We start from the raw sequence: 25,340 nt of genomic DNA, 5'->3' as shown, positions 1-25,340 counted from the left end.
AATACTTTGTTGACTTTTTTTTACCAAAGTTCAAACTTCTGATACGAGATGCTTTGATAAAACTTTATCAAAATCATACACCTTTCCTTAGATAGCACACATGTGTGTCTAAACAATTTCAGAACTATGATAAGGGATGTCGTAATCATAGTCTCAATTGTTTAGACCTTTTCCATTCCTCCCAAGTCCATGTTAGTGTGCCGGTTAACCACACACGCTCCACTAACGACTTTGAGAATGCAAATATCACAATTGCTATCTACTTAAACCCACTTAGTGAAAGCGTTTCCTCACCATCATTTTCATGAATCAGAGAGAAACCTTATGACACTTAGATTTTATGGTGTATGTGTTCCTATCCATGTGAATTTGTCAAAACCATAATCACAAGACAAGGTTAGTGACAAATTCAAACTCATATGGACTAAATTTTTGCAATCTTAACTTCTTGCCACTTGGCAGCACAAGGCCTACCATTGCTTCTAGGTTGTTATGCAAACAATTGAGAACTTGTAGAACTCAGATGCATAGTCAACTTTAACTAGAATGGGCACAAAAATAGGAATATGTCAACACGATAGGTTATAAACCTCAAGTCATGTGCTAGTGATAAACTACATGTTTTATTCTTGATTAGATCTTGAAACTCTTTCAGGATCTTTTAGACTCCCACTGTCCTCTCTCTTGCCAAGACCTATTCATTGACAAACAAATATTCAAGAGATAGTGCAGATTCTTATCAAGACAAACACTTCACACAATTGGCCTTAGTTGGTCTTTGTTTTATCCAAAACATCATAGCTTACCAATTTCAAATGCCCATGAGTAGAACACATTTTACTCTTACATTTGACAAGTTTTATAACATTATTTAAGATATGTCACTCAAGTTACAATCTTAGAGTATGAATCTAAGACTTGTTTTGGAACGAAGTATGACTCATCTTCTTGATTTAATCATTTCAATAGTTCATGACTCCTCTTCTTAGTCATAAGAATGCACTAAGATGTCCTTAGAGTATGATTTGTGATATGGTCTCATAATCATTAAGATGATCATAAAACATGATACTAAAGGACTCTCCCATCTTTTCAGATTTGGGAAACTTTTATCTTTCTACCTAATTTGATTCTTCCCATTCATTCTGCCATATATTGAAACTTTTCCAATGTTTTAGAATTATACTTAAACTTGTAAGTATAACCATATTTACTAAACTTTATTAAATATGAACTTCGCGAGTCCAATCCCTGATTTGGCCAAAATCAACCATCCAAATACACAAATTAGTCCATGGGTTTGTCTAGGTATGTCTATTAAGTAATAATTCGCAAGAAATTTTGTCTTTAACAACCTAATTTGACCAAAAAAATCAAAACCCTAGGATTGGAGTAAACCCCAAAATCCATTTTTTCACAGATTATGGTCATAAATCTACCCAAGGTGTGAACTTTAACAAGATTAAGTAGAAAAATGTTACCTTTTTGGTCAGAATTGCTAGGAATAACTAGAGAATGGAGATGAAAGCTTGAGAGAAAATATTGCTCATCGAGCGGCTGGTGGCTGCACTTGTGAATGTGTTTTACCAATTAGGGTTAAAACCCCTACTTTACAGAATGTGAATTTTTTTTTCGGGTAAATACGTGGACTCGTCGACTAGGGATACCTACTCGCCGAGTAGATACGTGAATCCGCGATTTTCCGGGATTTTTCAAATGGACTCGCCGAGTAGAGGAGTGGACTCGACGAGTTGTTCATTCTTTTTGAAAATTTTTTGAGTTCGTTAATTTTATGCCACCATACCCCACACTTGAGCATTGCTTGCCCTCAAGCAATCATTTTAGTCATAGAAGAAGATTGATAAAAGCAAATCCTAAAAAATGAAAATAAAATGAAAAAGAAAGGTAAAAAGAAAGCAGACTCTAAACTCGGGTTGCCACCCGGAAGCACTTCTTTTTGAAGAGTCGTTAGCTAGACTCCTTCTCGCTTCACGTTACAGTGCTTTCTTCCAAATGCATCCCTTCTTCAAGTCCTTCATCTTTTGGGATTCCTTCTTCATATTTCTTCACCCTATGCCCATTATGTAACAGCCCAAATTTTACCACGAAAAAAAAATTTCATTTAATTTAAATAACACATTGACATAAAACCGTGAAGTCTCAGTTAAGCACTTTCCTTATTAAGTGCTTATTATTCCATTCTTTTACGTCTAGAAACTAGATCTGAGTCCATTAACACCTCCTAGGGCATAAAGTTGCTAACTTTATGCCTTTGCATGTACATTAAACCTCCAAAGTCATCATTAAGACCTTTCCCAAGTCTATAATTCATGCACAAGGTTAAGACCTCCACCAAGCTCTCATTTGTATGCTCTTAAATGGCTTAAGGACCTTAGATCTGACCTGATTATCGAATGGGGACGATCTAGCCAATAAATGAGGCCCAAAATCCATCAAAAGGACCAACTACAAAAACCCTAGCTAGATCTAAAGAGAAAAGAGGAAAGGTGCAAGCTTTTTTACCTCTAAGAGCTCTGAAATATGATTATGATGCAAGATCTTGAAGCTCCCTCTTGATCCAAGCTTGCTTGACCAACTCTTCTCTTTGAAATGAACACTAAAGATCACAAAAGCAAACTTTTAGAGCTCACAAATGATTCCTCAAGGCTTCCAGCAGTGAAATGGCGTTCAAGGGCAGTGGAGGCTCTCCAGGGTTTAGTCCCAAGGGCTTAAAGTCATTTATATAGGCCTCAAGTTCGCAATTAGGGTTTTCTGGTCCCTGGCGTGTACGCCCCGCGTAAACCATGGTACGCCCAGCGTACCTCCAAACACCCGCGGCCATAAAAGGTCCTAGTACACTAAGCATACTCCTAAGTACGCCCAGCGTACTAAGGGACTAGTTATGCAACAACTCTAATTTAAAGGGGGTTTATGTCATACCTTTTATTTATGGATGTTACAACTCTCCCCCACTTGAACTAGACTTCAGCCTCGAAGTCCATGGATGAAAACAGATCAGGGTAATGCTCCCGCATCTCCTCCTCTGGCTCCCAAGTCCACTCAGATCGCTTTCGATGCTACTATTGCCCCTTTACCATCTTTACTTCCTTATTCCGAAGCGTCTTCGTCATCCTGTCTAGTATGGAAATTGGCCTTTCAGCATAATTTAGTCCCCCATCCACCTGAATGTCATCTAAAGGTATGGCCGCATACTCGTTAGCAATACACTTCCGAAGATGAGATACGTGGAAGGTGTTGTGAATCTGACTAAGCTCCTCGGGCAGCTCTAATCGATAGGCCACCTTGCCTACTCGGGCTAGGATCCTGAACGGACATATAAATCGAGGACCCAACTTGCCTTTCTTATGGAACCTGATAATCCCTTTCCAGGGTGACACCTTCAATAAGACAAAATCCCCCACTTGAAACCCATCCACCCGCTGGATCAACCCGGTGGTCTTGAGCACCACCTCCGGGCTCCCCATGACCCGATGACCAACCTCGTCCCAGCATACGGGGGTCCTACACCTCCGACAATATAACATCTCGAATGGAGCTCGATTGATACTGGCATGATAACTGTTATTTTATGAGAACTCTGCCAGTGGGAGATATGTATCCCAACTTCCTCCAAAATCTAGCACGCATGCTCGCAGCATGTCTTCTAATGTCTGGATCGTCCTCTCACTCTGTCCATCAGTTTGAGGGTGATATGTTGTACTGAAATGTAGCTGAGTACTCAGTTCTTTGTGAAACTTTTTCCAAAATCTGGATGTAAACCGAACATCCTTATCCGAAACCACCGACACCGGCACCCCGTGCCTGGCCACCACTTCTCGAACATAGATGTTTGCTAACTTTTCTGCGGATATGCTCTCGGTGATTGGAATGAAGTGGGCACTCTTTGTCAGTCTGTCTACAATGACCCATATGACATCTACCCCCCCCCCCCTCTCGCCGTCCTCGGTAGCTTCGTAATGAAGTCTATAGTGATCTCTTCCCACTTCCACATGGGAATCGGTAACGGCTGAACCTTGCCATGAGGCCGCTGGTGCTCGGCTTTGACCTTCCTGCAGGTCAAGCATCGCTCCACAAACCAAGCGATTTCTCATTTCATGCAGGGCCACCAGTAACTAAGCCTCAAGTCTCTATACATCTTTGTTGCCCCTAGGTGTATAGAGAATTTAGACTTATGAGCCTCCTCCAATAGCCTTTGCCTCACTCCCCCCGCCAAAGGTACCCACACTTGTCCATATTGAGTCAAAAGGCCGTGGCTATCCTTAACAAACAATGGATACTAACCCCGTATTTTTTCTGATTTCCAGTTTTCCTTCTTTACCCCATCAACCTAAGCCCCTCTGATCATATCCAACAAAGGTGACATTACCGTCATCCTCATACAGATGTCCCTAACCGGCAACCATGCCACTTTGCGACTCAAGGCATCAGCCACCACGTTGGCCTTCCCTGGGTGATACAGGATTTCGTAATCATAATCTTTAAGTACATCCAACCATCTCCTCTGTCGTATATTAAGGTTCTGTTGATCCATCAAATACTTTAGGCTCTTGTGATCGGTATAGATGGTAAACCGCACCCCATACAGATAGTGCCTCCAAATCTTGAGGGCGAACACCACCGCCCCCAGTTCCAGGTCATGTGTGGGGTAATTTGCCTCGTGAGGCTTTAACTGCCTCGAGGCATATGCAATCACATGCCCTCGCTGCATCAATACTGCACCCAATCCTGAAATCGATGCATCACAATATACCACCAAATCATCCAACCCTTCAGGCAGTACAAGGACTGGAGCCTCGCATAACCTCTACCTCAGAGTCTCAAAAGGCTTCTGCTGACCCTCATCCCACCAAAAAGTCACATTTTTCTTGGTCAAACGGGTCAATGGCATAGCAATCTTGGAGAAATCTTGGATGAATCTCCGATAATAACTCGCTAAACCCAAAAAGCTATGAATCTACGAGGCGTTTCTCGGTACCCCCCATCGCATCACCGCCTCCACCTTTGCTGGATCGACCGAAATACCTTTTTGATTGATGACATGCCCCAAAAACTGCACTTCCCATAGCCAGAAATCATATTTGGAGAACTTTGCATAAAGTTTCTCTGCCCTCAAAGTCTCCAGTGCCTCCCTCAAATGCTGTTCGTGCTACTCTCTGGTTTTGGAGTAAACCAGGATATCGTCGATAAAAACGATCACTGACCGATCCAGCATCGGTCTGTATACCCTATTCATGAGGTCCATGAATGCTGTCGGAACATTGGTGAGTCCGAATGGCATCACCACAAACTCATAATGCCCATACCGAGTTTTGAAAGCTGTCTTCAGTATATCCTCTTCCTTAATCATCATCCTGATGATACCCGGACCTGGGATCAATCTTGGAGAACCACTTCTACTTCGATAAACACTTCAACTTTGTTAAATTCTTCTATGTAGTTAAATGTATGCCTGTGCTTGTATAGTTATATAAATAATGTTTAAAGGACTTAGGAAGGCTAGTTCACCCTATTTCCTTTTCTTCGTTGAGATGTGGTCTGGTGGGATCGGATATCCGTCTGAAGGTCATTTGATCATTAATTATATATTAAGTATACATGCATAGACATATAGGTTTATGTCGGTCAGTTATTTGTGAGTCTCTATCATTAGTCCAGTATTTACATCATAACTCACTACACGAGATGCATCGTCAGAACACGACCTTCTTCGTTGTCTAGTTGGTAACCAGAGTCTCCTGTAGGGAGAGCGGGCATTGTGTGTATAGATCTATACGGGATTGACACCCCCACACCCTGACTGCTAGCTACAGTCCACGGCCTACCAAGCAAAGGGGTGACAAATGTCACATTCTTTCCGACGCTTGCAGGGCGTTAAGTTCTCTAGTGTCTATTAGTATGGTTACGAGTATCTCGGGGTTACCTTATAATTTATGGCCTCAAGGTAACAGGAATTAACACTGTATTCACTATTTTTAGACCTTACTAGACGTATCATTCATTTGATACTGTCTGGGGTCTGTATTCACTGTTTTTAGACCTTGCTAGACGTATCATTCATTTAATACTGTCTGGGGTATGTATTCATTGTTTTTAGACCTTGCTAGACGTATCATTCATTTGATACTGTCTGGGGTCTGTGTCTCCTTTCGTTAGACTGAGCTAGGCGTGTTGTTCATTCAATACTCTCCTGGAGTCTATGATTTCTTTTGCCTTAGTCAGCAATATTCACTGTTGAGGCATATGTTATTTTCCCTAATATTCCCCTACTTTCTTTAAAATCAAATACCGTATTTTGGTAATGATAGTGTTTAAGGGAAAATTACTTTTTACAACATAACTCTGTCGGGTCTTGGTAGAAGACTGCTTTTATTTAAGAAAATATAGGATTTTCTGGAAAGGACTCTAATACACTGTTGATTCTAAACTACTACTTGTATAAAGTTACTTGAATAAAATGACACTAAATACTTATGAACTCACCAACATTTATAAAAATGCTGATACTCGCTTTGAAATAACTTGTATTCTCAGGTCAGCAATAGAGAGGTACATTTCAGGAGCTTTTGGTGAAGACAGTTTAGTACCAAGCTGCACCTATACTACTACTTGTATCACTTTGATGTTTCTATGTAATGTAAACCATGTAAAACTATTACTATAAATGCAATGGTTATTGTACTTTGATGTTTCTATGTAATGTAAACCATGTAAAACTATTACTATAAAGACAGTTTAGTACCAAGCTGCACCTATACGTCATCCACCCCAGAACGTTTCCGCCGTTCCGGTTTTGGGGTGTGACACTTTGACTTCAGGATTTGACTGTGGGATCATTCGAGCATTAGGGATTGTCGGTTTCACTGGAATTCAAGAAGTGTTCAGCTAGTTCTTAGAAGTGTGTGGCCATTTGGGATTGGCTAGTAATGGAGAACTAGTGGGTAAGAGTTGGTTGTTATCTGATTGATCGTTGAAAGGAGGAAAGATTGGGAATTCTCCAAATTTTCATGTATTGTGAAGACTTAGTCGAACACAAGTGGGGGAGAATCGTCCCCGGATTCGGAAGCGGGGGTGGTTTTGAAACTGGGATAAGTTTCGCATCCCTGTCAGAAAGAAAGGCAACCCAAGTGGCTGTTTGGTTTGAGGGTTGTATGAGTTGGGAGTTCGGTAAAACTCCCCAGCATGTGTATCAGGACCTCTCGGTGCTTGATAGCAGAGTTTGGAAAATCAGTTTGGGGTTCTAGTCATGAATTGAGTTCAGTTTGGATGCTCGGCCGAGTGTTTGCTCGACACTGAGGGATTTGTTAACTGCCAGGGCTCGGCAGTACATTCAGCATGGGTGTGCGAGTTATTTTGCGTATGTGTTAGATACACGGGTCAGAGATCAGATCGCGGTTTCCCGAAATGGTGGGTGATCAACATGAAGTCTAGAGTTAGGCCGAGATTAGAATCCACAAAATGGATCAGGAGTTCGGAACCCTAAGTGGGGGAGAGTAGTCTGTATGGAAAGGATCACCAGGGGTGGTCCAAGGAGATGCTCAATGGTTTAGAGTGGTCCAGATGACTGAAGGCCTGGTGAGGCGGTCCAGTCATGCTGAAGACTCTGTATGTGTTTGTATATTTATGTGTCGGTATTGAGCATGTTGTTATGCTATATCAATCAGTAGGTATGTTCCTAAGTATTGAACGTATTGCTGGATTAGTGTGAAGACTCCGGTGTAATTTTTGTTTGATTGGAAGTTGTTATTAGAAATCGGATGGACTACAGCGGATCTTGATGATCTCATTAGTTCGGAGTGTCTCATGGGATTAATCGGTTTGGATCAGGTAATACTCCAGTTAGATGACCGGGAGTAGATCTGAATGGGTATCCATCAGTTCTAGGAAGGCTTGGGATTAGAATGTTCAGTCGTTTAGGTTCTGGGAACCGGATTAGACCTGGTTAAGTAAATGATAGGACTGTAGGAGCGCCACTACAGTTATGAGGCTAAGAAAGCAGTGGATTGCTTGAGGTTACATGTGATGTAAGACTATCATTGGTCATGTAGCAATCTCATTTATCCATGGGTTGGTAGCAATGAGATTCGACGCATGGATCTGATCGGTTGGATCAGGAGGTTGTTGGAGTCACGGTGGGCTAATAACTAGTGGTAACTAGTTCTAGGGAAGGATTTCTTTCGAAAGTCATATGAAACAACTATGTGGGAGTCCTTTAACTCCACGACCGGGCCTGGACCCGGTATGTCAGATGATTGGTGAAAGGATTGAGATCAGGGAGGTCTCGGTAGATTATGGAAAGTAGCCGTGTGGAAACATATTGCTTCAGGTAGATCAGTGTTCAGACAGTCTCAGTGTTTAGGGCGATATTAACGAATTGGGTTGTCTGATGTATGAGAAAATCTTGATTTTGAAACCCCCAGATATCAGGGGTTTAATATTTAGATGGGAGACAAGCGGACTGGTCTCAACAATGATGATTTGGTATGAGAGGTCTGTCTAAAAGCCAGACCATCTCGAGACTCCAGATTCCGGATTAGATAAATGTGATCATATTGTAAGGGATTCGTTTATTTTCCTTGTTTAGAACCCTGCGAGGTTTGGACATGGTTGCCTTGGAGAGACTAGAGTTTCGCTCGGGGTTGTAACCAAGTAGTTCAAGTTGTTTGGCATGTAAGGAATGACAAGAAGCGATATCGAGGAAGAAATCAAATTTAAGTGGGGGAGAGTTGTAACATCCCGTTTATAATAAGATAATTAAATAATAAACCTGGGGCTCGAGAAGTAACATTTATTATTATTTAATATTATTATAGTCCGAAATCAAATAATAATTGGTGGGGTGTTGGTTTCGAGGTGCCAAATGATATACTTTTGATTTCCGAGGGTTAAAGTGTAATTTCAGGATTTATTTGAAAAGGATTTCAGAAGTTAGGGTGTGTTTGGTAAATATGGTACCAGAATTGTAATGAATTATGAAAGATGGGGGTTATTTGGTAAATATTGGATCAAAGCTGAAAGGATTTTGAAATCGGAGGGTTGTTAGATAAATTTCGAACTTCATCTGAAAGGAAATTTAGAAGGCAGGCTATAAAACGTAACTAATGGACTTTGTTTGAAGATATTGAGAATGAGAGGGACCAGTTATGTCATTTTCTCTATATGGTTGCATGAACCGGGTATTTAACTGTTGACTTCCCGTCAACAACCCTAACCCTAGACACAACATCGGCTGCCTCCCTTATACTTCCCTCCAGCCGTCACCACCCCCTCTTCAATCTCTTAACCCCGGCGCCGCCATGTCGCCTGTTCTGATTAACCAAGACCATTGATGAGATCCTCTATGATCAGAGGAACTGAAGACCACCAGGGGCTAACGGACGATCCTCCTGCAGTCGGTTCCTTACCTCTAGCCGTTGTTGTGCCGTCGCTGTTGATGACGGAGCTGCCGACGAGGTCAGCGAACCGTCGACTCTTCGTTTTTGTTGCTGCTATACTCGGTGGTTTCGAACCACCTTCTTCCCTCTTCATTTCCATCCTGATGGCTGCCTCACTACTACCGTTTGGAGGCTGGCGCCCTCTGGCCACCACATGCCGTCGTGGATTGGTGGTTGAGCTCATGGAATCGCGAAGCTATCATCGTTGTTATCCGTTTCTTGTGCTTCCGCCTTCTCCACCCACCTCAGTGGGTGCTTGGTTTATTTTCCGAGCAAAAAGGGACTTGTGTGCATGATTGTGGGTTGTGTCTGTGATGGGAGAAGGACGTCGGAGTACCCCTTGGCCAAAGATCCGAAGAAAGACCACCGCCACCACTACAGGGTGGTGGCTGCCACCATGAACAGCCTCCTGCCACCATTAGGTGGCTATGTTTGTGTGTGTATTTTTATAAGTAGTGTGTGCGTGTGTTTCAGCGTGTCTCGCAAGATTGGGTGTCTCGGTTTGCTACTGCCGGAGAGAAGTCAAGGAAAAACCACCATGGTCATCGGCCATGGTGGCTGCCGCCTCAAGACCGCCATGGAGGGTGTGTATGTTGCTGTGTGTGTTTATTAGTGTTGTGTGTGTGTATTTGAATATGGCATTGTAATGTGTAATCCATCAGAATAGTAAAGATAACCCTAACAACCACCATGAAGTGGTGGCTGCCGCCTCCTTCCGCCACCGGTCGCCGTGTCAGGTGGCGGTGTGCCTTGTTTGGTTTGTGACTCGTTTGGATGTTGGACAAGGGACTACTAAACCCTAATGGGCCAAAAGAAACCCTAATGGGCCCAAAGAGACCTCAATGGACCCAATAAAACCCTAATGGGCTTGATGATATTCTAGTGGGTCTGATAGGCCCAATAAAGACCTAATTGACCTTAAAGCCCAACAAATTGATAAATGGACTAGTAATTAGGGTTTGGAAAACCCTAATGGCTTAAAACCCTAATTTGGGGAATTAACCGGGACACGCGGGAATTATTTAATAACTTGAGATATTAAATAATAATCATTGGAAAATTAATCTAAGGTAATAAAGGACTTATTGGATTAAGTCCTTATTGGATTAAGTCATTATTGGATTAAGTCCTTAATGGGTTAAGTAAGCAACACTTAACCCTAATCATCATTTCATGTGAAAACCCTAATTTTGGGATTATGGGCTTGGACTTATTGGGACCCACTTTTGGGCGATTGGAAAGGAATTATGTATTAAGCATAATCACACCATATGACTTATTTAGTAAAGTGAGGGGCTTAATGGATTAATTCCTTAATGGGTTAAGTGAGAAACACTTAACCCTAGTTGTCATTTTATGCAAAACCCTAATTTCACTTGAGCCTTGAGTTGGGCCTTCTTATAGGGTTTTGGTGGTTAGACTATTGATGGACAATCCAAGAACAAGTTAATGGACGTAATTAGATGGGCTTTAGGATAAGGCCCATGTGAGGAGTTGGGCCCAATTTGGAAGATTGGGCCATATGTTGGGCCTTGGCCCATTACTTGACCTTTGGGCTTTTGGAGTGTGAGTGGACCTTGAGCTTGGAACCCAATTATTAATTGGGTATTGTTTGATGTTGACAGTTTGGGAATCTGTCAATCAGCACCTGGAGCGCACCTGCGAGACTTCAACAGTGTCAGGTGAGTTCTCCTCACTATATCAACATGGTCTAAGGTACCAAGGTCGACCCTTTATGAATTGTATTTGGAGTATTGCATGTTATGCTTACTGATTTATATCCTGGTAGTTAGGATGGTGATATGATATGCTTTAGTGACATGTTAGGTCGATATCTTGGTTATGGGATTGTTGCTATGCATTGTGATCTGTTAGACCGGTTCGACTGTTATATATATACATGCTAGTGTTATATGATGTCTATGTGCACATGATTGTCCTGGTTATAGGATGATGCTATGTTAGTGACCGGTTAGGTCTGTATCCCGGTTATTGGGATGTTGCTATGATTGGTGATCTGTTAGATCGGTTTGATTGTTATATAAATGAGCTAGCATATGATATTTATGTGCACATGTGTGTTTGTGATTGGGGGTTGGGTTGAGGCGGTCCTGCTTTGTGCTATAGGCCAACATACCCGGCGAGCGGTCCGGATAGGCTATAGGCCCTGCGTGGCGGTCCAGACATGCCGAAGGCTCGAAGAGCAGTCCAGATAGACTGAAGGCCTGTGAGGCGGTCCAGTCAGGCTGATGACTCATTATGCTTGCTGTTCTGTATTTTTTATATGATATGGTTATATTGGTATGGTGTTGGTATTTTGGGGAAACTCACTAAGCTTCGGGCTTACAGTTGTTGAATTTATTTCAGGTATTTCTGATGAACGCGGGAAGGCGAAGGCGTGATCTTGCACCTCCTTATATTTTCATGATTGATTCTGGGGATACTATGATGTCTAAACTATTTAGAAAACAAATTGTAATGATTTAATGGTTTAAAATGTTTTAAAAAGTTTTAAATTGGATTGAATTTTTATGGGTGTTACAAAGTTCTTCAAGGGCATTTATTTGCATTAACCGGTTGGTACGAAGTTCAGCCAACTCAAAATTACACATCTTTAAAGCCCAATATGCTTTATGCTCTATTTCAACGGGCAAATGACAATTATTTCCATAAACTAACCTATATGGTGTAGTACCAATAGGTGTTTTGAAAGCTGTTCGAAAAGCCCAAAGTGCATTATCAAGTTTATCCGACCACTCCTTTCAATTTCCTCCAACCGATCTCTCCAAAATCCTTTTTAACACCCGATTTGTCACTTCAGTTTGTCCACTTGTTTGTGGATGATAGGATGTCGAGAACCTATGGTGTACCCCGTATCGTTTCAACACTTTAGCTAATTGATCATTTGCAAAGTGAGTGCTCCGGTCACTAATAAGAGCTTTAGGAACTCCAAACCTTGAAAATAACTTTTTGAGAAATCGCACCACCACTCGAGCATCATTAGTAGGTAATGTTTGTGCCTCCGCCCATTTAGATAAGTATCCGACCGCCACCAAGATATATTTATTCCCTTTTAACATTGGGAAAGGTCCCATAAATTCAATCCCCCCAAACATCAAATATTTCACAAACTTGAATATTATGTTGGAGCATCTCGTTTCGGGATGATATGTTCTCCGCTCGTTGGCATGAATCACATTCTTTGACATATTGGGCAGCATCTTTAAAAATTGTAGGCCAATAGAACCCAATATCAAAAAAAAGCTGTATAATGTGCTCCATGATGTCCCCTAGTGGGCCCGTTATGACAATGTTCCAAGATTTCCCGACTTTCTTTCCCGAACACACATCTTCGTATCATCCCGTATGCGCAGCTTCGGAAAAGGTATGGCTCGTCCCAAAAGTAGTACTTGATTTCTGAAAAGAATTTCTTCTTTTGTTGGCGGGTTAAGTCTTTTGGAATGTATTCAGTTGCTAAGTAATTAGCTATATCCGCAAACCATGGCACCTCTCCTGCTATTACCAAAAGTTACTCATTGGGAAAATCATCTCCAATCTTGTGTTCTTCCAATTCCTCAAAATGTGGGTTCTCTAATCTTGATAAATGGTTGGCAGCTACGTTCTCCATTCCTTTTTTATCTCATATTTCAAGATCAAATTCTTGTAAAAGTAGGACCCAACATATCAATCTGGTCTTAGCATCTTGTTTAGCAAAAAGATACTTAAGGGCAGAATGGTCGGAATTTATCAAAAGCATATACCACCGCTAGCAGCTCCTTCTTGGTAGTAGTGTAGCTCTATTGAGTTGGGTTCAAAGTTTTGCTTGCATAGTAAATAGGTTGAAAATGTTTATCAACCCTTTTCCCTAAAGCAAATCCCACCACATAGTCACTAGCATCACACATCAGCTCGAAAGGAAGATTCAAATTTGGGGCTATCATGATAGGAGTAGTGTTTAATCTTTCCTTTAATAAATGAAATGCTTCATGATATTCTTTAGAGAAATTGAATGGAGTGTCCTTCAAGAGTAGTTGAGTCAAAGGCCTAGTTATCTTTGAGAAGTCTTTAATGAAGTGACGATAAAATCCTGCATGGCCAAGAAAACTCCTTACCCCTTTTACATTTGTTGGAGGGGGTAACATAGCTATTGTGTCCACTTTTGCTCTATCCACTTCTATCCCCTTCCTTAAAACTTTGTGTCCCAACACAATTCCTTCTTTTACCATAAGTGGCACTTTTCCCAATTAAGGACAAGGTTGGTCTTCTCACATCTAGCTAGCATCAAATCCAAATTGGATAAACAATCTTCAAAAGATGACCCGAAAACCGAGAAGTCATCCATAAAGACCTCCATAAATTTCTCGATCATGTCGTGAAAGATGGCCATCATGCATCTTTGGAAAGTAGCTGGTACATTACATAACCCAAAATGCATGCGTCTATATGCGAGTGTTCCACTTGGGCATGTAAAAGTGGTCTTCTCTTGGTCTTGTGGGTCGATTGGAATTTGAAAATACCCCGAAAAGCCATCGAGAAAACAATAATATAGATGAATAGAGAGCCTTTCTAGCATTTGATCGATAAAGGGCAACGGAAAGTGAACCTTGCATGTAGCATCATTTAGTTTTCTGTAGGCGATGCAAACGCGCCACCCGGTTACTGTTTTTGTTGGAGTTAACTCGTTGTCTTCATTGGTAAACACTGTCATTCCTCCTTTCTTCGATACCACTTGCACCGGACTTACCCATGGACTATCGGAGATTGAGTAAATGATCCCAATATCTAGTAGTTTAACCACCTCTTTTTTCACAACTTCTTACATGTTTGGGTTAAGTCTTCTTTGGCGTTGAACTACAGGTTTAGCTCCATCTTCTATGTTAATCTTATGAGAAAAATAAGCTGGACTAATCCCCTTGATATCGGTTATCTTCCATGCTATGGCACCTTGCCTTTTCTTTAGTACTCCCACAAGGCTTTCTTTTTCATGTTTGGCTAGATCAATAACTATAATTACTGGTTTTTGTTGGCCATCTTGAAGAAATGCATACTCCAAGTGATCCGGTAGAGCTTCAAGTTCAGTTTTCGTGTTCTGAATGCTAAACACGTCGAGTACAGTGAGGGGACTCATCAAGTCCTGGGTTAAATTCGCGACTGATCGGGTTTCTTCGAATGGACTCGCCGAGTCGGTGGGTGTTACTCGGCGAGTCGAGCTTTCTGCACTTCTAATTAGATCATATATTCAGCTTCCTCGAGCAGTCTCTCTATCTCCATCAGGTCTCTTTCAGCATCAAATTCTTCTTCAAAGGTGATGGTGGACTTGCTGGGCTCATCTTCTTTCCATTCCTCCATTAACTCTTCCAACATATCAACCGAGAATGACGTGTCATCACTGCTCCTTGCATGCTTCATGGCTTGATCAACTCCAAATGTAGCTAATTCGTCTCCCACCCTAAGACTAAATTTGGAATCTCGCATGTCAACTATAGCACTCGCGGTGTTGTGGAAAGGTCTTCCAAGTATGATTAGGACTTGAGGATCCGCTTCCATGTCTAGTACTATGAAGTCCGCGAGGAACACAAACTTATCAACTTTTACCAATAGATCTTTGTATATTCCCTTTGGGAATGTGACTATTTTATTTGCTAAGTTAATTGCCATTCGAATTGGCCTTGGCTCCGAAAGATCTAATTTCTTGAAGAATGAGTATGACATGAGATTTATAATTTCCCCCGAATTAGCCAATGCATAAATAGTAGCTAAGTTTCTGAATTGACAAGGCAAGGTTAAGCTTCTCGGATCACCCTTCTTCTTAGGTAATTTGTTCAACATGGCAGCTGAGCAATTATCATTTAGGACCACTTTTTTCACCTCTTCCATCTTCTTTCTATTAGTTAGAAGCTCCTTGAGGAATTTGGCATATTTAGGCATTTGTGCAACCGCCTCGATGAATGACATATTAATTTGGAGAGCTTTTATATGTTCTAGAAACTTTTGGTAGTCAACATCATTCTTTTCTTGTCTAGCTCGAGCTGGAAATCGCAGTGGAGGCTGATATGGCTTAACAGGAGGCCTGTTTTTCTGTTCAGGTGGGGGACTCGTCGAGTCCATAACTTCAACTCGGCGATTCGGATTGAGAAATTTCGATTATTCATCTTCTGCTTCTTTCTCTTGCACCAACTTAGGATCTTCTTTCTGAATAGGGGTCAGAGGAGTTATAATCTTCCCACTCCTAGTTGTCATGATATTTATATGTACGCCTTTTGGGTTACTTTCGGTATTACTAGGAAGTCCACTCGGTCGTCTCTCGTTCACTTGTTGTGCAAGTTGGCCCAGCTGCTTTTCTATGTTGAGAATGGATGCTTGTTGATTCCTAAGCAGAGCTTGTTGATCTTTCATCAAAATTTGGAGTTCTCTCAACATGTTTTGTTGATCTTTTATCGCATCATCGGTATCATTATGCATTTTCTCAGACGCGGCTACGAATCTTGTAAGCATGTCTTCCAAGTCTGATTTCTTTTCATGCATCGGTTCCTCCTTTTGATAAAAGCCTCTTTCTTTTTGCTTATACTTTTCTTCCCTTGTCTTTTTGTAATCATCATATGGTAGCCATTCTTTCTTGGGTTTTCACCAATTGTCATCATACCTATCACTACTTGAATAGCACACTTGTACTTTCCGGTTCCCGTTCTCGTCAAGGTCACAATCTTTAGTAAGGTGAGGCCCTTTATAGTTTTCACATCCCACTCTAATGGCATGGATGGATTGGTCCATCTTAGTCATTCTTCGCTCCATGCTTTCCAATTTTGCCATCATTGATGCCATGTCATCAGTAATAGAATTCATCGCCCATCAAGTCAAGTCATTCCTTGGGTTATGATATTCTCTAGAGTGCTTAGAGAATTCTTCAATTAGCTCTTTTATCACCGCGAGTGACTTCTTTGTGAGAGGTCCTTTCAAATCAAGGAGCTTCCTAGTTGTTACATTTACTCCATCATAGAAAATGGAGACTTCTTGTTGACTGTTTAGATCATGATATGGGCAGTTCGTTAGTAAGCCCTTGTATCTTTCCCATGCCTCATAAAGTGACTCTCCAGCTTGTTGTTCAAAATTGGCTATGGATATCTTCAACTTGGCTATCTTTTAGGGAGGGAAAATTGGTCTATAAATTCCTCTTTCATTTTAGCCCTAGTAGTGATGCATCTTGGAGGGAGTGATATCAGCCGATCTTTCGCGACCCCTTAAATGTGACCGGTAGCATACAAAGTAAAACAATGTCACGAGGTATATTAGGAACATTGAAGTAGTCGGCTACGTCTTTGACCTCGTCTAGATGATTGTATGCGTCTTCGTGATCCTTCCCGTAGAATGGGATCTCCTTAAGTTGAGCAAGTATGTGGCCTTTAAGTTCAAAGGTGGCAGTTGTAGGAATTGTGAGTTGCACGAGTCTTGGGCCGTTATCGTCACACATTCTTTTCTTCCATTCGTCCATGGAAACTTCATCGATGTTAGCCATGGTGTTAGCGGGTTCCTAAATGTGGAATTTTTTCATTCATCATACAATACACGTTGCATGATTCCAAGTTTCTATCCACTTGAAACTTGGGTGATGAGAAACTCTCCCTATTTGGTAAACTATCGACACTTCCACAAATAACCTAATTAAGAATCAAATCCATTATTGCTAATAATAGAAACCTTCAAACATCAAATTTTCATACATGCCATTGCAAGGATAAATAAATAAGATAAAATCAAAATTTATTTTATTGCGGAAAAATTTGTCCTTACAATGCAATTCAATTGAAAAACTATGTTATTACATATATCTTATCAATCTATTCTAACTCCATGTAGTAGCTCAAGAATCCAATCTTCAAGCAATGCGATCGAAATCCATTTCTTCACAATTAGATTCAGCTCACTTCTTCCCTTAAGCTTCCTCTCTTTTCTTCAATCCTACAAAACATCAAAATGTAATCTTATCACATCATGTATTAAGAATCTAGAATAGGAACTTAAAAGAGTTAGTTAATGGATTTTACCTGAAATAGAGTCATACGTCTTGACTCTCCCATTTCTTAGAACTCTCAGGTAAATAGGGCAGCTTCGTCTCCAATCTTTCTTTTGGCAATAAAAGCAAATGGACTCTTTTGGAATGGCACATGGAACTATCTCAGAGTTTACCTTTTTCTGGATTTCCAATGTCACCATTTTCAATGTCCATTGTAGTTTGGGAGTTTGATTCACCAGACAAATTTGCTTGACCAGCACGCCAAATCATTGCTGATTCAGCAGCTATAAGCAAATAGGTGAGATCAATGAGGGTCACGTCATGATCCATCATATAGTACTCTCTAACGAACTCACTATATGATTCAGGAAGTGACTAAAGAACCCAATCAACAGCTAACTCACCTGAAATCTCGACACCCAACATCCTTAACCTATCAATGTGTGACTTCATCTCTAAGACGTGTTCACACACAAGTTTCCCATCTTCATGTTTACTTGCCAAAAGGGCTTGAGTGATCTTGAACTTTTCAAGCCTTCGTACTTGTGGGTTAGGGAGAATAATTGGAGGAGGTGGAGGAATGGAAGCATGATCTCATGTTCCTCGGTCGAATCGTGGAATATCATCTTCATGTGGAAAGCTTGTTCCACGGGATTTGGGAAGACCATAGTTGTCATACTTTGACATCTACAAAACGGGAGAAAAAATTCAAGTTAGTTGATTGATTGAGTCTTTAACAAATCACCCAAATGAGATATTAAGGCTAGGACCCAACACAATATTCCATAACTTGGGAGAGGGATGTCGTAACCCAAATTGCAGAACATTTGAAGGTAAGTGAATGACGATTCACTAATTTTCCACCATGAAAAACGAAAAAGAGATTAGGTTTTAAATGTATTGAAAAATTCCTATATCCTTTTAGATTCATTGAACTTTTCAATGGCATGTTTAAATCTCGATATGCCCCTCGATTTGTGATTGGGATGCCAAGGATCACAAAACAGGGTGTGAATAACCATGCACACTTACATGGTGCCCCCAATGTTATAGTCACCTATTCGATGTGTCGGTTAACCACACACGCTCCACCGAATTATGACAAACATTGAGTCACCTTTTGCTACCTTTGCTTAGAACCATTTAGTGTGCCGGTTAACCACACACGCTCCACTAACGTCTTCGTAAGGGCACAAAGAGTAATTTCATGGAATTGCATCAATTCACTTTTGCCTAAAGTAACTAAGATTGGGAATTTTGTAAAAACATTTAGTTACTTTATACTTCATTATACTTTTAATGGAAAGGGTTTGCCCTATCCTACCCATTCGGCTAACGACCCTCCACCAATCAAGGAAGCGGTGGGTGAGAGTCGACACCCACTAAACGGCCATTTTATAGGACATAACCTTATACCCCCCCCCCCCCCCCTTATAGACCGGCTTCGTGAATGAGGCCTACTAACGGTAAGACTAGCAGTTTAAGTTATACATATATAATATTAGACTTTTAATGTTATATATATAGTATAAGGTTGTATTTTACACTTTTAAAATACTAGGTGGTTTAATTTAATAAATATAAACCATATGATTATGGATTTATTAACTCTCTTTTAATTATACTTTTAATTAACTTAACAAAACCATAAGGGTGTAATTTGAACTTTTCAAAACTAAGGGTTTTAGAATTTAGACTTTCAAAATTAAACCTTTTAATCAAACAATTTAAATTCCAAAACTTGAGGGCAAGTTTTGAAACTTTTTAAAATAAATTAGGTTTTAATTTTATTCAAAATTTTCGAAAATCCAACCCTTAAATTTTAAAATTTTAAATATTAAAACATTGATTTAATAATTATCCAAAATTAAACAATTAATTTAAATTACTAAATCTTGTAGGATTATCCATTAAATTAAACAATTAATTTAATCTAATCCCATATCCCATAAGATTTGAAAATTTATGGAATGGGATAATTCATAAGATCTTTAATTATCTATTTAAGGAATCAAGGATAATAACAAGATATGACATTATCGAAATCCCTAAAATTTGAGAATCCTATCTAGGGGACAAGACAAATTTTGAAATTCTAGGGTTAGACAACCCTAAAATCGAAATCTTGGGGCCATAGAAAAAGATTTAGGAAACCCTATCAAAAATTTCGAAATCTAGGGTTTAGAAACCCTAATTTCGAAAATCAAGCCTCAGGGTTTATTAGCCATAAACCCTAATTGTCATATTCATACATTTGTATCAAATCTAATTGAAAACAAAAACCAATGGCTCTGATACCACTGATGGGTCTTATACAAACAATCCTATGTGTGCATGCAACCCTAGAGTTGGATCTATGTTTTCACTATTAGTTATACAACTTTATGAACAGAAAAAGAAACCTGGGATACTCCTATGATTTACAAAATCCACAAAGGAGAATAGAATACATACATTTTGTTGTTCTATAGCAATAACAACTAGCTCCTTGAATTTCCTTAGCTCTTGAAAGCAAGTACCACAAGTGTAGTACCTCTAATGGCTCACAAACACACTTTGAGTGAGAGGATGAATATGAGAGAGAAGAAGGGAGGAAAGAGGCTCTAAAATTCGACCTTAGTAAGGTTTCTCCAAAGTTTGGCTGAATTTAGTGCCTTAGGGTGCTATTTATACTTAAGGCTAACTAGGGTTTCAAGGTGGAAACCCTAATCCCTTAGCTTAGGGCCTAAGCAAGCCCATAAACTCATTTCCTTAAGCCCTTGGAAGAAAACTCCTAGATCCTTATAGGATTTTCGATCAAGCCTTAATAAAGGTGATCCAATAGCCCAAAGTCTCAACTATCAAATAATTACAAAACAAGCCCTATACTTTTGATTAATTCCTTTAATCACGAAATTAATTCCTAATTAATTTTTGATTAAATACTAATTAATAATATGATTCCAAATAAATACATTATTCATATAATATATTAACAAATCAAACTTATACCCCAATTTATTATTCTTAACAATATAACAATCTCTCTCCTCAACAATCATCCTGTCTAGTCACCAGTGTGAAGGCAACCCAAAAGGACCATGCTCACAATCGGGTCAAGTACATACCAGCATAGTTATGGACTTAGACACTAATCCAACAAGATTGTACTTCAAGGAACTCGGCGAGTAGTCGAGGGTACTCGGCGAGTTGGGGTCAACATGGACTGTTGACCTTGACTGAGGGCTTTGACTTTGATCAGGGGTTGACTAGTGGGTTATGGAGTACCTTAAAAGGTTAAGGACTTACGAGTATATTGTACTATGATAATAGGTGGCAGAGCCGGTGTCAAGTGATCCGTGAGTTGGAGTTTACCTTCCGAGTCGACATCTGCGAGGTGAGTTATCCTCACTGTATCGATAGGGTCTACGGCACCAAGGCCGACCCTTTAATTGTTATTGTTATGGTATGCTACATGTGGTTATGATCTGTTAGATCGGAATCAGGGTAGACAGTATGTTATGCTTTTATGATCCGTAGGGATTGGTATGTTAGTGACCTCCTAGGTCGGTCCTCTAGTTACAGGAGAATTCTATGATTGATGATCAGTGAGATAGATATATTTGATGTTTGTATATGCCAGTATATGATAGTTATGCGCACATGGTTATTTTATTGTTGGTTGGATTGAGGCGGTCATGCTTTGTGCTGAAGGCCAGTATACCTTATGAGCGGTCCGGGGAGATTGTAGGTCCACGTGGCGGAACAGTCATGCCGAAGGCTCGGGATAGATCCAGATAGACTGTAGGCCCTGTAGGGCGGTCCGTCAGGCCGATGGCCCAGTATGCATGTTGATTGATTGATTATTACTGATATGGTATTTTCATTGTGGTATTGGTATTTTGGGGGTAGCTCACTAAGCCCTCGGGCTTACAGTTTTTAGTTTATTGTTTCAGGTACTTCAAGAGATCATGGCAAGGCGAAGGCATGACCGTACCGCTCCTCATCCTTATGTTATGATTTTGGGACACTCTGATGGATATTGATTTGAAAACATTTTTGTAAACAAACGCGGTTTGATTTTATTTATGATTGAAAAAGTTTAAATTTGGCGTAAAATTTATGGATGTTACAAACTCGTCGAGTCCCTCTTTGTCCAAAACTATACAGCTGATTATAATTGGTCTTAACGCATCAAAACCATAGATCTAGCCTCCTAGGGTCCATTTTATACGTAAAACTACAAACTTGATGTCCATGCATGAGGCCTTTGGCTCAAAAAGCCATAAAAAGAGGTCTACAAGATGTATGGGGTGCTTATGGCAACAAAGTTGGCACCTTTATGCCATATAGACCCCCAATAGCTCCAGATCTGAAGTGCAACACCAAGCACACATACAAAATCCGATTATGGCTTCACTGTGCTTATAAAAAAGGTAGAAATAGCCCCAAATCAAAATCTAAGAGATAAATGGTCAAGGTTCCAAATTTTTACCTTGAATGAGCTAAGAATGGAGCAAAACCTCTGGATCTTCTTGCTTCTACTTGAACTCCCAAGCTTCCTTCCTCCTTTCCAACTTCAAAAACACACAAAAATGGTACCAACAAGCTCAAGAACACACAATAATGGCTAGGGTTTCAAGTTAGGGTTTTCTCTGGTTTGGGAGGGACAATGGAGGCTGGTTTGTGGTGTTATAAGTTGTTTAAATAGGGTGCAAACCCCAAATATTAGGGTTTCATCCAGACAGTCCTACTCGTCGGGTCGGTCTCCCGACTCGTCGAATAGGTCACTTAACCCCCCCCCTCCCCCCGATCAAAAGTCGAGTCTACTCGACAAGTTGGGCCTCCAACTCGCCGAGTCCCAGAGCAAACTATGGAGTTACTTAAATTAAATACGTACTAGGAATCGGGTGTTACACAATTATTGACAAAGTAATCATGTACCAATAAGTCATGTACGACTTGACGATCTCGGTTGACAGCTGCTCTTAAATGTGAAACGTACAAACTTTTTCATCATGTTATGTGTTGCACAACACTGAAGAGCGTCGAGATGAATTCTCCCTCGTCATCCGAATTGAAATTCTTAAAAAAATTCAATAAATATGTTTTTTTTAAAGAGAATGGTTTGAATGTAAATGTTGTAATTGTTGTGTTTATATAGGTAATGTTGATATATTAAAAAAAAAACATAATAAAAGTTTAAGTTTTCGACCGACGAATTGCTAGAAAGAGAATGAAGGTTGCCATTGGTCGTGATCGTCCACCGCATGCATTACGATGGACCACAAAAACACCCAACCACGAATGACTGGGGTAGTGTGTACGAGCGTTTTCCATGGTTACGTAGACCACAAGCTGGTTCCTCTTGAATATTTCGAATGGCCTAAGATAGAAATAATAAAATGTTTGTGCAAAATATATCAATATTTTAAGCTGAATAGCTGTTAAAAACTCTAACCAACGGAGCTATATATAAGCTCGTTTCAACATAAGTATTTCCCTTTGGGTAAAAATTAAAATCATACAATAATGAACAAATTTAAAGAACGTATGTATCCAAGATTTCAGATATCATACAAGAAGTTGCTGAAAAGCTTCATATGTTCGGCTAGCAGTGAAATGGCAATCGACAAGCTCCCATCATTAACCGGGCTTGGTAGCACAAAACTCAAACCTTCGAATGCAATACCCCCGGGACCCATGAATATAGGCCGGCCCCACCCAAAGTCGGCGTCGTGAATCGGCAGCCTAGCCCAACTGGTTATTCCAAGATTAGGGCATTTAAAGGTATGTGCACCACGAACCAATGCCTTCAAATCGGGCTGTAATTCCAAATAGTCAAGTGCTGATTTAAGATAATCGTTGTCCATCTTCACTAACGCATCGTGGATTTTACTAGCAGCATACCAAGTTGGCTTCGACTGAAGCTCGCCTGCTACCGCTATCGGAGTGGTCGTGAAGATAACATTCCCGAAGTAGCCCGGTGGTAGGGCGGGTTGAAGGCGGGCCCGGCCATCGGTGGCGATGTATAGCTTGGTGTCTTGATTATCTGGCAGACCGCGGGCTTTACACACAGACCTCCAAACATGGCCGGAGAGCATTTCATAGGAGCTATAGTTGATTGTGTTACCATCTTCTTTCGATTTTGATTTGAGCACGTTGAGTTGGTCTCGTGTCAATTTGAAAATTGAGACGACGGTTTCATCTGACGAGGTTTCGGATGTGGATTTCATCGGCGGAGCAGGTTGGTATTCAACGTGCTCGAAAACGGGTCGTGGTGGGTCTTGAGCACGGAGGAGGGTTCGGTCTATGAAGGGTGGGAGACTGACGTCAAGGCCACGAGCCATATCGGACCATGTGTTGATGAAGTGCAGCCCAGATGCACCATCTGCAGCATGATGTTGCATCCCGACTCCTAACGAAACTCCCCCACATCTGAAGTAAGTTACCTGCAACACCAGTAGGGAATATGATTCGATTCCGAGGGAGTAGTCAACTGCCGGGATAAGTTTCCTGAGCTCCAACGTGGGGGCAAAGTCACCATAATCATCGATCACGCCATCGGACTCTGCTTCAACAAACAATACGCCTTGTCCTTGACAATCGATCTCAATTCGGCCATCTTCGTCTCTCTTCAATCGTCCTCCCATGGGGTAAAACGGAACCAAAGCCCTACTCAGAGCATCCTTCATGACCTTTGCATCGAAGAAGTTGGTGGCTCCGGAGGGCCGGTAGAAATAGACGCTCGGTGTGTGAAAATTTGGAACCACGAGGTCGACGTTAGAGTTCCATAGCTTTATCCTCGGCGTCTCCTCCGCGGGTCTCACCATCGTGGATTCTCTAATCGCTATCTTCATCTCCTTACTGCAGTTCATGAAAAAGTAAACCGTAAGAACTTGATCAAATATTCAAATTAGTACGTAATGCATTTGAAACCATTGCATAATTAGTGAAATTAACTAAAACGGTATTTCTTTTTGGATTGAAAGCAAGAAATGAATACCTGTGAAAATGTGTTAGAATTGGTATTGGATGAAATGAGCGATAATGGTGTGGCCGGTGTTGATTTGGTTTGAAATGGGTAAGAGTTTTGGTTGCTTTTATAGTTTTATATGAAGAATGACGATGCTTCATACGATGACTCCTTTGTGTTGTGTTGGGGCTCACCTACTGCGACCAAGCCAAGTCAAACTCCAAAGTTGACTACCAAAAGTCACATCCCAACTAATTATTAAATAACACTTCCAAACCTCCAGCCATACTCAAATTAACACAAGTTTTGATCAAAATGGACCAAACCATAGGGACCATACTATTAATAATTTTATGTTTGAAGTTGCAAATAGGAAGTTGGTGGGATGGTGACGAAGGAATAATGTTTTACCAACTTTAATATCGCAAACAGATTGTATCGTGGATCCGACTACAAGCGGTAGGTATATGTCGGATAAGCAAAAAAAGAAAGACTAAACTAAACTTTGTGAGTGTCATTTGTAAACTTGTTTGTTTAATTAAATTTTCAGTGTTGTGAGTGTCATTTGTACAGTTATTTTATTCTCGTTGTTAATAAGTCGAGGTCGGGCTACTCGAGGCTATGCGACAAAGGCCAGACGAAACAAAATGCATGGTAAAACAAAGTTGGAGGTCTTGGAGTCAAATCTATCTATTCTAATATAATAAATGAAGGTTTTTTGTCACATGTCATCTTCTTATTCATTTTGACACATGTCATTTTCTAAAATTTTTAAATTTTCTATTTTCCACTTATCATTTTATTGTATTTTTTATTTTATTAAATTAAAATTCCATATTTAATGTGTAAGGTAATATATATGTAAAATATTTATTAGAAAAAATTTATATATATAATGTATTCAATACATTAAAGTCTCATT

At 40.4% G+C, this 25,340-nt stretch overlaps 3 protein-coding genes and 1 non-coding gene across 4 annotated transcripts; 1 reads left to right on the top strand and 3 right to left on the bottom strand.

Moving 5' to 3' along the window:
* Positions 1-13,249: 13,249 nt before the first annotated feature.
* LOC111914835 (uncharacterized mitochondrial protein AtMg00860-like) lies at positions 13,250-13,678 on the bottom strand. The gene has a single exon (XM_023910543.1). It carries the CDS (start codon positions 13,676-13,678, stop codon positions 13,250-13,252), a length of 429 nt encoding a protein of 142 aa, XP_023766311.1.
* Positions 13,679-14,678: 1,000 nt separating this feature from the next.
* On the bottom strand, positions 14,679-15,560 carry LOC111914836 (uncharacterized). Its single transcript, XM_023910544.1, has one exon. The coding sequence runs from the start codon at positions 15,558-15,560 to the stop codon at positions 14,679-14,681; it is 882 nt and encodes a 293-aa protein (XP_023766312.1).
* A 916-nt stretch (positions 15,561-16,476) lies between these two features.
* LOC111914880 (small nucleolar RNA R71) lies at positions 16,477-16,583 on the top strand. Its single transcript, XR_002857972.1, has one exon. It is a non-coding gene; the product is annotated as a small nucleolar RNA R71 (small nucleolar RNA).
* Positions 16,584-22,850: 6,267 nt separating this feature from the next.
* Positions 22,851-24,725, bottom strand: LOC111914857 (shikimate O-hydroxycinnamoyltransferase). The gene is made up of 2 exons (XM_023910568.1): positions 24,449-24,725; positions 22,851-24,309 (listed from the first exon to the last, which is right to left on the bottom strand). The coding sequence occupies exons 1-2, from the start codon at positions 24,577-24,579 to the stop codon at positions 23,010-23,012; spliced, it is 1,431 nt and encodes a 476-aa protein (XP_023766336.1). The 5' UTR covers positions 24,580-24,725; the 3' UTR covers positions 22,851-23,009.
* Between the last annotated feature and the right edge of the window lie 615 nt (positions 24,726-25,340).

This window comes from Lactuca sativa, chromosome 5 (assembly GCF_002870075.4).
Source record: "Lactuca sativa cultivar Salinas chromosome 5, Lsat_Salinas_v11, whole genome shotgun sequence".
Taxonomy (NCBI): domain Eukaryota; kingdom Viridiplantae; phylum Streptophyta; class Magnoliopsida; order Asterales; family Asteraceae; genus Lactuca; species Lactuca sativa.
Note: the sequence above shows the minus strand (reverse complement) of the source record. Positions and strands in the feature narration are given on the sequence as shown.

What these genes read in the sequence shown, in the direction of transcription:
- LOC111914835 (XM_023910543.1), bottom strand. Translation starts at nt 13,678, where the DNA reads ATGGTAAAAGAAGGAATTGTGTTGGGACACAAAGTTTTAAGGAAGGGG.
- LOC111914836 (XM_023910544.1), bottom strand. Translation starts at nt 15,560, where the DNA reads ATGGACTCGACGAGTCCCCCACCTGAACAGAAAAACAGGCCTCCTGTT.
- LOC111914857 (XM_023910568.1), bottom strand. Translation starts at nt 24,579, where the DNA reads ATGAAGCATCGTCATTCTTCATATAAAACTATAAAAGCAACCAAAACT. An exon ending in ATTCTAACACATTTTCACAG is followed by an intron (nt 24,310 to 24,448) that starts GTATTCATTTCT and finishes CATGAACTGCAG; the next exon opens with TAAGGAGATGAAGATAGCGA.